Source organism: Neoarius graeffei, chromosome 20 (assembly GCF_027579695.1).
Source record: "Neoarius graeffei isolate fNeoGra1 chromosome 20, fNeoGra1.pri, whole genome shotgun sequence".
NCBI classification, from domain to species: domain Eukaryota; kingdom Metazoa; phylum Chordata; class Actinopteri; order Siluriformes; family Ariidae; genus Neoarius; species Neoarius graeffei.
Window position 1 is genome coordinate 21,292,178 of NC_083588.1, and position 14,518 is coordinate 21,306,695.

The following is a 14,518-nucleotide window of genomic DNA, read 5'->3' on the forward strand; positions in this document are numbered from 1 at the left end:
GAGAGAGGAACAAAGCACTTCTATACCTTTAGACACAGATAAGGTTATACTCCAGGCACTTGTGAAAGAAACAGATGGACAAAGATATTTAGGGAAAAAATACCCTGAGGAAAAAGACTGCTGAATTCAACAGACGGTAGGCATCAACCATCTGATGGCAGGCATTTCACTAGCTGACAAAAGGAAAAAGCATGACTTATCATTTTTATCCAGTTATAGATCAATGTGAAACTGTCCTACTGATGAAAGAAAAGGAAGGCCAGCCAAAGTATTCATCATCTTTTCGGAACATTTGTCTTACTCTTCATCTGCAATATGTTGAATATATTAAAACATTTTTCTAGTAATATTTCAGAACTATTGTAGACTGTAGGTCTGTGGGCATTATAATGTTTTGACGAAGCCATTGCAAATGGAAGAGCAAGATGACCATGGATTTCTCCAGAAAGCAGACACTCATGTAACTCTACCACGTATGGTCATCTGTTATCAACAAGTTACCCCAAGAGTACAGTCTTATCATTCTGGAGCATGCTCACAAATGCAACTCATATTATTAACAGTGCAGTACCCATCTATCCTTTTTCATGGATTAATCTCTTTTTCTTTCATGAGCAAAATGTAAGAAGTACTATTTTAATGAATGAAATTCGTATTATTGTAGGTGCTGCAGATATTCAGGATTTTGGGCTATTGAAAAGTAAAGGTGCCCATGTGTGGCATTGCCTGTGAATGCTTACTATGAATCTACAGAAGGTACCTGAACTTGTCTAATTATGTAATCTTTCCTTTCGGACAGGATGAATAGTTTTTTACTTTCCCTTTTTCTTGTAAACAGTATTTGCTAAGACCTCTGCTGATACACCATTCATGTGAAAAGTCCATCTCTTACCCAAATGTAGCTTATTTATAATATTTAATGGAATAGCTGTTGGCTTAACATGAAACAAACTGCTGCTAGATTGTATAGATTTCGATTTAATTCTGGAGATGTTACATTCTTGATCTTGTCATAACCTTGCTTAAAATGTTCTATCATCTCTGACTGGGCACATGTCTATTACAAAGAATAAATTACTCTCAGTGCTTTATATAGTTGTACTATATGTAATTACAATCAGTAAATATCTTAAATATCTTGTATCAAAACAGCTTGACTAATATTTACATCCCCTGAAGTGTCGATGTATTTGTATATCAAGTCTTAAAGGTTTTTCTTCTATATTATTTGTATACATTGGAACAAAATTTTGTTTTATTCAGGACCACAATGCAACACATAATACAGCAGTACAATACACAGGAAATACAAATACACATCAGTGGGAGGTCCTTCTTTATCTATGTTTGTTTACACCAGTCTTTATGGAGATTTCAATTTGAGAAGAGCTAGAACATGTGCCTTCTTCGGCAGTCATGTTCCTTTAAATTCCTGACAGTTTCTTTCACTCCTCTGTTCCTGAGAATTCATTGCCTGCTATAGTTCCTGGTAAAAATGGTACCACACCAGGTTATTGGTGTGGTTACATTTATCTGCTTGAAAGGGTTGCTTGGTGTGTCTTTTCCCATGTTTAGACATGTCAAGGTGTGAAGGTGCTCTGTTTAAATAGAATCTATTTCTAGTTCTTGTCCAAATGTCAATTTACTGCAAGAACAATTGTGTTTAAATCAGAAAACATCTGACTACTTGTAGATATTTCAAATGCACATCATTTAGATAAATAAAGGAAACTGTCTGTAGACACTGATACAGTGCCCAAACCCTTTCAGACTCACTGTACAATTTAAAAGCTTGCACATCAATGCTAAATTGTATGCGACATGATAGCGCAAAGAGTAGAGCATGCTATATGATACTGCAATAATAAATATTTTGCACCTTAATTTCTCATTCTCATCTCATTATCTCTAGCCGTTTTATCCTTCTACAGGGTCGCAGGCAAGCTGGAGCCTATCCCAGCTGACTACGGGCGAAAGGCGGGGTACACCCTGGACAAGTCGCCAGGTCATCACAGGGCTGACACATAGACACAGACAACCATTCACACTCACGGTCAATTTAGAGTCACCAGTTAACCTAACCTGCATGTCTTTGGACTGTAGGGGAAACCGGAGCACCCGGAGGAAACCCACACGGACACAGGGAGAACATGCAAACTCCGCACAGAAAGGCCCTCGCCGGCCACGGGGCTCGAACCCAGGACCTTCTTGCTGTGAGGCGACAGCGCTAACCACTACACCACCGTGCCGCCCACACCTTAATTTAAGGTTCATTAATCTTAAGGATGAACAGACAGAACAGTGGCAAATCCCCATCCATTTGTTACTGAGAGTTCTTGTAATGGAAGAAGCTGCATGGCACTACAGCACATTGCATTGCATTGCGGGGAAACATTGCCATCTGGTGAGGGACACAGTGTTTGTTGACCCACTGATATACATAACATAAATACAATTAGGAGTGTAGACTAGTATGATGCAGCAAACATTGTGATGCCTGCTTTTGTCTCTCATATAATCACTTTACAATTTTGGAAGTGTGCAATTCCAGTGACTGAGTTTGAATACTTGCAAATGACTCAATGACTGTCAGTTATTCTATGTTTTATTTTAGATACCACTAACCAAATACAGCATTTGTATGCTTCTGTAAAATATGTTTAATATTAACATATTTTATACTCATGATGGTGTTTGTTCAGTATTTTTACTTGGAAGCAAAACACTTTCTCATTAACAATCCTGCAATCTTGCTTTATGCCAAGGATTATATAAATGTTCAGTAAAAGAGCAACTCCAGTTGCCTTTATTCCTTTCGTTGCACACCATCTGCATCACCAACTGTCATGGTGCATTTACAGGGGTTGGGCTTGAGCGAGTCCTTTAATTCCTGACCACAACCTTATAAAGCCCAATTATGTACCCTCAACAAAACTTGATTGCAGTCTTCGTTGTTCTGTATGATAGGTGGATGAGTGCTGTCCTTGTGGAAGTAAAAGCTCATTATACAAGTGTTATTGAATTCTTGAAACTGATTAGTTAGATGATGTTTAACTTTCTGTAAAACTGCTCAAACAGTAGCGCTGGCTGCAAGGCAAATCACAGATTTATATTAGTGTCATTGTTTCTATAGTAACAACTTAGCCAGGGACTTATATGGCAGATGCTTCCAATAATATAAGACTAATAACCAGATGAAATAAACATTTATTTAACAAGGAAAAGTGTATAGTCATTGATAAGGTGACGTTTCTGTAAGAGAACATTTAACATTCACCATTTTGGGGTGGTAACACAGCCTCACATAATGGCATTGACTATTTTTCTATAATAGCACACCCTGGAGTGTTTCATAAAGCTGATAACCTTTATTAGATTGTATGCACTGGTAATGTTTATAACAATCTGATGGTCCAATAGCTACAGACAATTTGCATAATACCTTTACTTTCTCAGAATGAGACAACACAGAAATGAAGTTGTGGGATCCAATCAGTGAAATGATGCCTTGGCTAGTGTGAATTTAATAAATGAGTCACATACAGATGAAATAAAGGAATGAGACACAAAGCAGTGTGAACTGAAAAGCTTGACCGACACAGTAGGCTAAATAAAGATTGCTGTTCTATTTCTTCCAAGCTTAATTTTCATTGCTTGATGATTGACTTTATCTTAAATGCATCTGAGAGAGTTGTACCTAACACTCAGTTCCAAATAATATACTTTTGGCTTAGGCGCAACATTCAGTAAAGCAAAAAATAAACCTATAGAAAGCTAGAAAAATGGAAGAAAAGAAACAGCCTTAAGGAGATTGAAAACTACCCATGAGTGGTTTTTCAAGGAGTTAACTACATTTCCTTTGTAGGTTTTCCACTAAATAATTAAAAACCTGCCACTTAATGTTAAATATGTTTTCTCTGATTTCTCATTTATAGCAGCAAACCTCTCATCACTAACTGCCTCTGAAACTATACATTTACTAGCTCTGATTTTTGCTGTTCTGTCATTGTGCTTGTCTATCCCACACTAAAGATGTGTTTTAACAGCATGGGATGAGCTGATGTCATGGTGTGGCTCTGTAAAATGTGTTAGCAAAAGAACAGTTCTTTTGTCAGAAATTAAATAAGCATGATTTTTTTTTTTTTTAAATGAAATTCACAGTAGTCGCTCTTTAAGGAACTGTAACAATACCTTTTTGTTAAGGGCTACAGCCAAGTCACTTACATATTGCCTTTTACTGAGATGTACATTAATTACATGCAGTTATTTAGTTGAGTAAGAAAAGAGTCTAGTTTCAGAGAAGCATTATGAAGTTAAAATAATCCACTGGTAAAGGGAATGTTCAATTTAATTATGAGCTTTGTGTTGTTATGGTTTTGTGAAAGTCTCAAGAGGCAACAAGCCTTACTGCGATTAGCTAGTAAATATTCCTGAAGCTTAACTGACATTTATTTAGCGCATGATTAAGTTATTGACCAGTAACAAAATCTGGTCTCTCTGTGGGTCAGTGTTGGGGAGTGAATATTCCCCATCTGCAGGCAGAAGTGAAAGAGAGAGAAACTAAATGCATGTTCATAACTGGTAACTGAGAGCTTCAGAAATTTGTCACTATTTAATTAAAATTAGTATTTCACTACTTTTGAGTTAGTGAGAGTGGTGACACTGCCTCTTAATTTAAAGGTCACAATAAATTAGCATTCAATAGCAAAGCATTATTTTCTTTCAAACTACCAGAATGTTACTCTGAATGCTAAGCAGACTATAAAGTCTGAGTTGTTTGTCTTGGTGCATAACTGAAAAAGAGGGAAAACACCTAACTTGCCTAAAGAAGAAATCACTTGTAAAGAGCTGATTTCTTTGCTCCATGAATTACTGTGACTTAAAAAGCTTGTTGCATAAACAACAGAATCAGACATTTCACTACAAAGGCTTATAATTTACATATAATTAAACTGTACTCAATTCTTGAAACAACCAAGAGGAACCAAACAAAGAACATGTGTGCAAAAGATAAAGAAAGACAAGACACGGGTCCAGTTGGGTTTTAATCAGTTAAATACTTCTCCTGTTTCCCTGAATGACCAAAGTGAGATTCCAGACAAGCCATGATCGTTTGCTTCACCCCATTTAGTTCTGGCATAGAAAGGGCAACAATGACTAAGAAATGCAACAATGGATAAGAAATGGATTCTGCAAAAATGAAGACTCATCTAGTACATTAAAAACAAAACAAAAAAAACACCACAAAAACAAAAACCATAAGCACACCAGTTACATTTCGAGGTATTCGATGTGGCATTATGTGACAATTGCAACTGCTGACTTGCCATAAGCCGTGCAACCTTGATGTAAGATATATTTCTGTGAAAACTGGTGTTGTTAAAATATCACACAGACACACAAATATACTGATGTGTTATTTTCTGTCTTTAGCTTCACATACAAACAGCATACGGATTTAAAAGAGCAGCACTGGGTTTGTGTGCAGAGGCACCAGTGTGCACAAGGCACGATGCCTTAGAGAATACTGCCAGAGGCAGCCCCTTGTATTCCAACAATCCACACCTCCCACTCTAGGGTTGGTTAGTATGACACATTTGCATTAGAATACTTTCTTGACAGGGGACTGTTTGTGATTATGAAAGAATTTTTGTACTTTTGGTTGAGGTTAGCTCAAGCTGGAAGCTTTGAAATGAACAAATTTAAACAAATTTATCCCCTTCCTTCAGTTTTCCCTCTGAAGCTATGCTCTCAAAACACATAATGGCTAATACAAGAAGGTGGAACATTCAAAACAAACATGATTAACATACAGCTAGTGATGCCCCCTTGTCCTGATTTTTTTGGAGGGCCACAATCCCCACCCCGAGTTTCTACTCTGAGCTTTGAAGCAGAGATGTGAGGAAGTCAAATAGTAAAACCCCATTTCCAAAAAGTTTGGATGCTGCATCATGTTAGGAAGGCACCATGAATGCTGAATGATGCATACAGGTTTTGGAGTAACTTGCTGCCTTTCAGATGACAGCTTTTTCAGGAAAGGCCTTGTTTATTTCAGCAACACAATGTCAAACTGCATTCGGCATGTGTTACAACTGCATGGCTCTGTAGTCAGAGTGTCCGGGTGCTAAACTGGCTTGCTTGCAGTCCAGACCTGTCTCAGATTGAAAATATTTGGGCATTATGAAGTGCACCATACAACAAAGGAGACCCTGAACTTTCGAGCAGCTAAAAAACTGTATATCGGGCAAGAATGGGACAACATATCACTTTCAAAACTACAGCCTCCTACTGGTCTCCTCAGTTCCCAAACATGAGTGTTATTATAAGTAGAGGTGATGCAACAACTTTTTTGAAATGTGTTGCTGGAATCAAATTTTTTTTAATATATATATATTGTATTAGTGTGTGTGTGTGTGTGTGTGTGTGTATATATATATATATACACACACACACACACACACACAAATTCTCAGTTTCAACATCCGATATGTCATCTTTGTATTTAATCTTTCAAGTAAATATAGGGTTTCCATGATTTGCACATCACATTCTGTTTTTATTTACATTTTACACCATGTCCCAACTTTTTTGGAATTGGGGGTTGGAAAATATAAAAAAAGTGTTCTTAAAACTGGCTTAAAAACTGCTGACCTCACACCTCACCATTACCCAATAACTATCAGGTGCCCTAGAGCAGGACGGGTCGTGTGTTGGAACACAGTACGGCGGGGGGGGGAACACAACCACATAACACACACTATGCTACCATATGCTAGGTCATGCTTTTAAGTGCATAGGCTTCGGCGTGCTGTAGTGTGAGAAAAAATAAAATTAGGAACATTTCAAATGCCTTGCTTTCCATACTACTATGAGACGGAGACAGACTACCTGAGACGGAGGTATAGAAACATTTAGGTCAGCAGGGACAGTCAGCAATACAGCTTGCATTAAAATGCTTACAGTAACCACCTACATGGTAAGGTCAAATTAAACCACATTTTATAGAATCTCTGTATCTAATCTGTAAGAAAGTGACCAGACGTCAAAACAAATGTGCGTTAGGACAAAACCTGTGGCCAAATTCTTATCCTGGGTCACTCGTTATTAAAAGATCCAATAAATATTCTGAACAAGAAGTACACTGTTCCTGGAAGAGTTCCTTTTTTGTGTCTCTACCTGACTGTCACATTGCAGGGACCATTCACAACATAATAGAAGTGACGCAAACTGTTCGACAGTTACGTCATTTTGCATGCGGCAAAAGCACAGCATCATGGCGAATATAGAGGAACATGAGCATGAAATGGTTATATTTTACTGTTTTATTGTGTTTTTGAGAATAGTAACAATATAGCTAATGGAACATTTGAAACCTGTTGCATGCACAAAGTGCAATTTTATACTTTATGTCTATTTTTGACTGCTTGCCACTTGTGTGATGGTTTTGACTCGCCACATCTCGCACAGCGGAGATGTTCTGCTTCATCAGTCATGCTGTGCTGTTAATACAAGACAACCTTTAGGAATTGCTTGTTACATATATATTTATTTTAAATGCCGAGTGAGAGAGTTGATCTCTAAAACATGCGTTTGACCAAATCGTTTCAGTTATGAAAATGGCCTCTACCAATCACAGATAAAGTTGAAGCAAGAAGATGCTGATCGAATTTCTTAAAACTGGCAAACCCTTCTTTAACACCTGCCTTGCATAGGCCTACTGTACAGGCTTGGCTCTTGTGGGATGATCAAAGGTAAATCACACAGAGGCTCACAACAATAAAATAACACTGTCTTGCCAAATATTGCCTCAAAAAATGGTCAGGTCTGCTACTCCTCTTCATCAGAGGGCCAGCATTAGTTTTACAATACCTTACCAAAATTGTTCACAACACAATAGAGATACAAATTATAAATTTGGGGTAAGGAAACCCTGCAGACAGAAACAACTGCACTTCAACAAAACACGGAAGAGAATTCTAAAAACAAAAAGTGAATGCGGATTGCGTACTCAAGAATATTGAAATAAACAGAAAACGGAAATAGCACACACTTGCCTAGGCTCTTGGCTTCCGTGGCAGTGCTGACCCAGACCTACATAATTTACTGCTTCAGGCAAGTCCATGCTTAAAATAAATGGAGACTAGATACTGAATTCATACAGTATTTCATGACCAATATCAAACAATATTCATAATAATTCCTTTAAAAACAAAATAAAAAACAAACCTTTCTTTGATGTGCTAGTCCTTTTTTTTTTTCTTTTGGACATTTTGCTGCACTGAGTTCACAGTTCATATGCAAAATAGACAGTGACTCACCCCAGCAGGCTTCTAATGCTTGGTCAGTTTGATTGAGAGCACCATGGGGAAGAAAAAACAGAACAACAAAAGAGGAAAATAAAAAAAATAAAATAAAATAAATGGGGGAAAACCCTCTATAAAAACAACAAAAACGAGTCAAAAGTTGAGATGTGCCTCTACTCTTGTTTTCACAGATCTGTTCATTTCACCCTCCTCTCCTTTTCTTTAGCGGTGGAGAAAGTGACGAGAGGCGGAAAGCAGTCATGCACTTCTTCCTCTCCTCCGCTTTTCTCACATCAAGTAACAGTTAGCTCAGTGCTGGTTTGAATGTGTTGCATGATTTGTTTAGTTTTTTGTCTCTTTTGCTTTGGCCCCTATGTGGGAAGGAAGCGATGGGTAGTCACAGTTTCAGGTAGGCTCGTGTTAATTGTGTACTCTGCTGCAGGGGTGATGTCCCTCTCAGCCACTCTCACTGGATGAACGAAGCATTCCACAGTCAGATGATCAGTGTGTTAAAGCTACTCATATTCAAGGAACTGTTTATGGTAGAATAACAAATACCTGCAGTGAAGAGAAATACACACTTACTCAATATAGCATCCTCACTGAAACACTGGATTTAAAAAAAATCTTTGCAAATGGACAAGTCAGTTGTGAGACTCAACTTGGACTTGCTTTCATAAGATGGCGAGATTAATATTTTGCGTAGAATAATGAATGTTTTGGATTAAATAAAAAAAGATTAAATCAAAAACAACTGTGCATATTATAGTGGATGGCTTACCCATGATCACAGTCTAGAGAATACTATTTAATAATTAAATCAAAACATTAGCCTCAGGCTGCCATGTAAAAAGACATCTTAATCACCATTATGCCAATAAAGTAACAGCCACTGAATTCATATATTACAGAAATAATTAAAATATGCTTGGGCTGTCATTGAGTGTAAGGTTTTGTTTTTGAATAAACAATGTATGCCAGACGTAAATTAAGAAATGATTTAAGCTGGAAATGTAGCTGTGTATTCGCTATAAGCAAGCCTTTGGGAACGCTAAAAATAGGGAGATAATGAGCAGATGATTTGGATCAATGCACAGAATTTAAAAGGCAAAGACTAAAATAATTTAAGGTAACAATAATACAATAATTCATTATAAATTGATTATTTATAAAATAATATTTTAAAATGTGTAAATAAGCTAGCAGGGTGTACTTCCTGTAACTCTGATAGCCATTTTCTACATAATCATTCGCAAATTAGCAGTAAGCCTTTCCCCAAATTCTGAACAGAGTGGGTCACATATCAACTGGAGGCTACGAAATTGAATCATCTTATAAATCATAGCAGATTCAGTGGTATTGTCAAATACTGAATCATTGTCTTATGAAGCAAAACTGAATCATTTTATGGGAGCTTAATGATTATACCCCTAGTTAACAGTGTGTGTGTGTGTGTGGGGGGGGGCACTGAAGCTAGAAATTATTCTTCTAGACTGTATATTACTGTTAAACAACAGCAAAGACAGCTGTTATTTCATAGCAAGTTGTTTAGGTTACAATGCTAACATTGAAAATAAATAAATCAGTACCATACAAATCAAAATAATAAAATTTGTACATCATATTACACGATTTAAGGGCATACAAATTCTTAAAATTCAAGTGTGTGGATGACCTGCGGACAGAGCAGTCCTTATAGTTCAATGAGCAGCCTTTTTTGTTTGGTTTTGTTTTTGAAGGAGGGTGCTGTGTCTACAGCAGTATCTCAGAGATTTTTCTAGGCTGATAATGACCCAAGATTTGAACTCTTGCCTCAGGAGGATTCTGCAGAAAAATGCATTCAGAAGCAAGCAGAGGGGAGGAGGACTTTTCCTAGGGTAATCTTATGTGGTGAAATATAGAATTGGCTTAATCTAGCAGGAAATATTTTCAGACTAACCAAGTAACATGTTTTCTTAGAAGGAACCAGACAGCTACATATATCGGTATGGGTTGCTACTGATTCTACACTACATGGCCAAAAGTATGTCAAAGATTCACCACAACACCCATATGGGGTATCTGGTCATTTAGCACAAAATTATTTTCGCACAAGTCTTTTAGCACAAATCTAAAAAGTCTTTTTGCACAATTATTGTAAACAATGAAGATGCTGAAGTGTCAAGTGTTTGGCTGTAAAAATAAGCCAGATCATTGAAACGGTGAAAAAACACAAACGGTGAGCACACTCACCCAGACTTTGGGAGCAATTTGCTGCCTACAAACTTCACCGCTGGCCACTTTTTTTTAAAATTAAACTTTCCTTTGCATTTTTATGTGACATAATGACTGTTTATATTCACTGAGAAAAGCGGTCTTTTTAGGAGGCAAGAATTGTGTTGCTATGGCAATGGGATTGCTTACTAGTATCTGCGTTGGCACTGCACGTGTGTTATCTAGCCGAGTGAGATTCAGACTTCATAAAACTGAAGTCTGTTGATTTCTGTATTTTGTTGCCAGCAAAAACAAAAAACCAACCAACCAACCAACCAACCAACCAACCAACCAACCAAACAAAAAAAACCCCACAACACAGTTGCAGAAAATTTCTGATTAGATTTTTAAAATTAGAAGCCTTTGCCACATATACATTACAAACCTGGAAGTAGCTGGACTGGTGTATTGTGTTAAATTGTTTGGAGGGAGAATTGGTGACTAACCTATGGGCATACATCAAACAGGACGGTTTCAAGATGGCGGAGTGGCAAAACACAATTGCTTGTATTCGATCGGAATCTCAGCAACTTCTATATTAAAAAAAAAAAATCCATCAAACATATTTAAACATGATCAGTGGGTATTTATAAAAAAAATTAAAATGTTCTTTGAAGTTGTGCTAAAAGACTTTTGTACTCAATGACCGTAAACCATATATTGCCTTTCCCAAACTTTGGCCACAAAGTTGAAAGCACATAATTGTCTGGAATTTATTTTCTTTGTAAGCTCTAAGCATTACATTTTCCCTTCACTGGAACTAAGGGGGTGGCACAGTGGTATAGTGGTTAGCACTGTTGCCTCACAGCAAGAAGGTTCTGGTTCGAGCCCAGTGGCTGACGGGGGCCTTTCTGTGTGGAGTTTACATGTTTTCCTCATGTCTGCGTGGGTTTCCTCTGGGTGCTCCGGTTTTCCCCACAGTCCAAAGACATGCAGGTTAGGTTAACTGGTGGCTCTAAATTAACTATAGGTGTAAATGTGAATTGTTGTTTGTCTCCATGTGTCAGCCCTGCAATGATCTCATGACTTGTCCAGGGTGTCCCATAGACAGCTGGGACAGGCTCTAGCTTGCCCGCAACCCTGCACAGGATAAGCAGTGATGGATGGATCTAAGGGACCCCAAACACTGAACACATTTGGGATGAACTGGAATACCGAGGCCTCCTTGTCTGAGATCAGTGTCTAATCTTATTACTGCTCTTGTGGGTGAATGGGCACAAATCCCAAAGCAACATTCCACAATCTAGTGAAAACCCTTCCTATAGGAGTGGAAGCTCCTACAGCAGCAAAGGGGGAGGGAACCAATTTGATATTTATGCCATGTCTTTGGAATAGGATGTTCAAGAAGTACATACGAGTGTCATAGCCAGATGTCCAAATACTTTTGGCTATGCAGTGTACATTAGGTTCCTTTCATTCTTAATAGAATCTCTACACACCCTTCACTGTCCAGAACGTCCTTAATGCTGGCCTTGGTGATAATGGCATCGTCACATTTAAACCATTGGTCCTTGTGCTGGCGGATGAAACTGGTGTAGTGGCCACTTTCTAATGTGCCCTGGTGATTCACTACAGCAAACAGGGAGTATCTGAGGAAAAATACAAACAAATGCTTTAAGACGCATTAACATACAAACATGCATGCACATAAACGCATATACAGTAATAGAGGCAGGGGAGTTTTCAAAATAGTTGGGCACTAGTAGCAGCCCAGTAGATAAGATTCTGTGCTAACAACCAGAAATTTGTAAATACAAATTGCAGAATTGCCAGAGAGTTACGTGCAGAGCAAACCTAGCTAGATATATTTTTAAAATCAGAAAACGCAGGCAATTCTGGTTTTGTTCATCATTCCCACCCCCATTTATTCACTGAATTTTTCAGTAATAACAGAAAACTAAGCTTTCATATGCAGACTTGCATGATTATTATAATTCTTGCCACAATAGACAAAGTGGATATGGCAAGAATTGTTGAATATAAAAATAAGCAATGACTGAAGCTGTTACTTACTTATTGTCATTGTTTAATACATCTACTGTTTGCTGGTACTGGCCATTTACTCTGCTCTCTTTACTGCCAAAAGGGAAAAAAAAAATCAATAGTCATCTCTCATGCTCTCATTTTGCACACACACACACACACACACACACACTGCACTAAAGTACATTTATTCCACTAAATTTTATCATTTTAAAAAATAAAACTGTTTCAAAGCCAATAAATATGATTTTATATGTCAATTTTGAATTAATATGTAGTGAAAAATAAGAGTGATGTGTCAATCCTGTTATCGGTCACATTATATTTTACCACAAGCATTTTAGAATGTGATATTGCTACTAGAAACTCAATAACAGAAGAGTTAAAAATGACGAAGAAAAGTGGCAAACTCAGTTAAATGTGGGAGGACAACGTCTGTCTATCAAGGATTTCAGCAAAGTTACTGAAGTTCAGCCTGGGTTTTAAAGAGGCAAAGACATGGGTGGCAATAGCCATGTAATGAAAAAGGCCTTGTATTTCACAATAGTGCAACCATGTTTGCGTTCGTTTATGAGTAAATAAATGTGTATTGTCCACATTTGTGAACTCTCAAAGTTCTACAAGCCTCCTTTCTATTGCTCCTAGAAAGTCATTTAAACACTTCAGGCCATAAACAGAGTTACATTGCATTCACAGTGATGGGGTAATGACTGATGAGGTAATAAGTCCATCACCATTGTTGAGCAACGTCATGTAATGGGTCACCTTGAAATTCATCTTTTTGGCAATGGACGAGGATCGAATGAAAATATTAAATGTGATATAAATCAGAGTTACACAATTTTTTTCTAGAGGAATCTGCACTTTTTAAGTGCTGGAACGCAATGGAAACCATATACAAAAACGATATACTTATAGGACACCCATTCGCAATAAACAATGCAAAATAAGAAAATTAAGGTTTTTCATTTGATTCACTATCAAACAAAAAACAAGAATGGAATGCCTTTCAAAGTAACCTATATGCAATACAGTATCAATATGGCCAGATTAAATTGTGCACACAATTAGCTGTTACCACACAAGTAAACTACAAGCAGGTAATTTTCATAATCTGAATGGGCCACCCAGAAAATCAACCCAAGTACCTGAGTAACATTTGAACACCTGAGAACTTTCCCCATGTAAATATGGTCCATGACTCATTTGTTAATAACCAGGCTGGGTAAGCAGCATTCAGTGATCTCTACAGTGCTCATGTGACAGTCGCAAGTAATCTCCCACTAAATGTTATTTGGAATAATTGTATTCCTGACTGCTGCCAGTAGGTACTTTATTACTTTTTTACTTGCATATTAAATATAATTATCAATATTGTGAATACATATTACTATTTATTGCTCATTATTAAATATTATTTAATAAATATAATCATTACTACACATTATTTTATTATATAATCAATTATACCACACCATTTAATGCATTCTGAACTGTATTCAGCTGCTATCATTACCTCCACTGTTATGTAAATTACATCACAATCTAGCAATTTCTACTGGTGCATTCTCTGTGATGTGTGTGTTGTACAGTGCCTTGAAAAAGTATTCATACCCCTTGAACTTTTTCACATTTTTCCACCTTACAACCACGAACTTAAAAGTTTTTTATTGAGATTTTATGTGATAGACCAACACAGAGTAGCACATAAGTGTGAAGTGAAACGAAAATGATAAATGGTCTTCAAAATTTTAAACAAATAAAAATCTGAAAAATGTGGTGTGCATTAGTATTCAGCCCCCTGTACTCTGATACCTCTAAATACAATTCAGTGCAATCAATTGCCTTCAGAAGTCATCTAATTAGTTAATAGAGTCCTACTGTGTGTAATTTACTCTCAGCATAAAAACACTTGTTCTGTGAAGGCCTCAGTGGCTTGTTAGAGAACACTGAAGAACAAACAGCATCATGAAGACCAA

The 14,518-nt window shown here is 37.2% G+C and overlaps 1 protein-coding gene across 5 annotated transcripts in view; it reads right to left on the bottom strand.

Annotated features, from left to right (window-relative positions):
• Nucleotides 1–6,423: 6,423 nt before the first annotated feature.
• The window catches only part of LOC132868486 (ubiquitin carboxyl-terminal hydrolase 22-like), a 182,480-nt gene continuing 174,385 nt past the window's right edge, over nucleotides 6,424–14,518 (bottom strand). For 3 of the 5 annotated variants that reach the window (XM_060901398.1, XM_060901401.1, XM_060901397.1), the window contains 3 exons: nucleotides 12,570–12,632; nucleotides 11,996–12,145; nucleotides 6,424–8,861 (listed from right to left, as the gene is read on the bottom strand). In XM_060901398.1, the coding sequence (XP_060757381.1) occupies nucleotides 8,819–8,861; nucleotides 11,996–12,145; nucleotides 12,570–12,632 (256 nt within the window). In that variant the 3' untranslated portion in view covers nucleotides 6,424–8,818. The remainder of the gene's footprint in view (nucleotides 8,862–11,995; nucleotides 12,146–12,569; nucleotides 12,633–14,518) is intronic. The other 2 variants (XM_060901396.1, XM_060901399.1) reach the window with 2 other exon arrangements.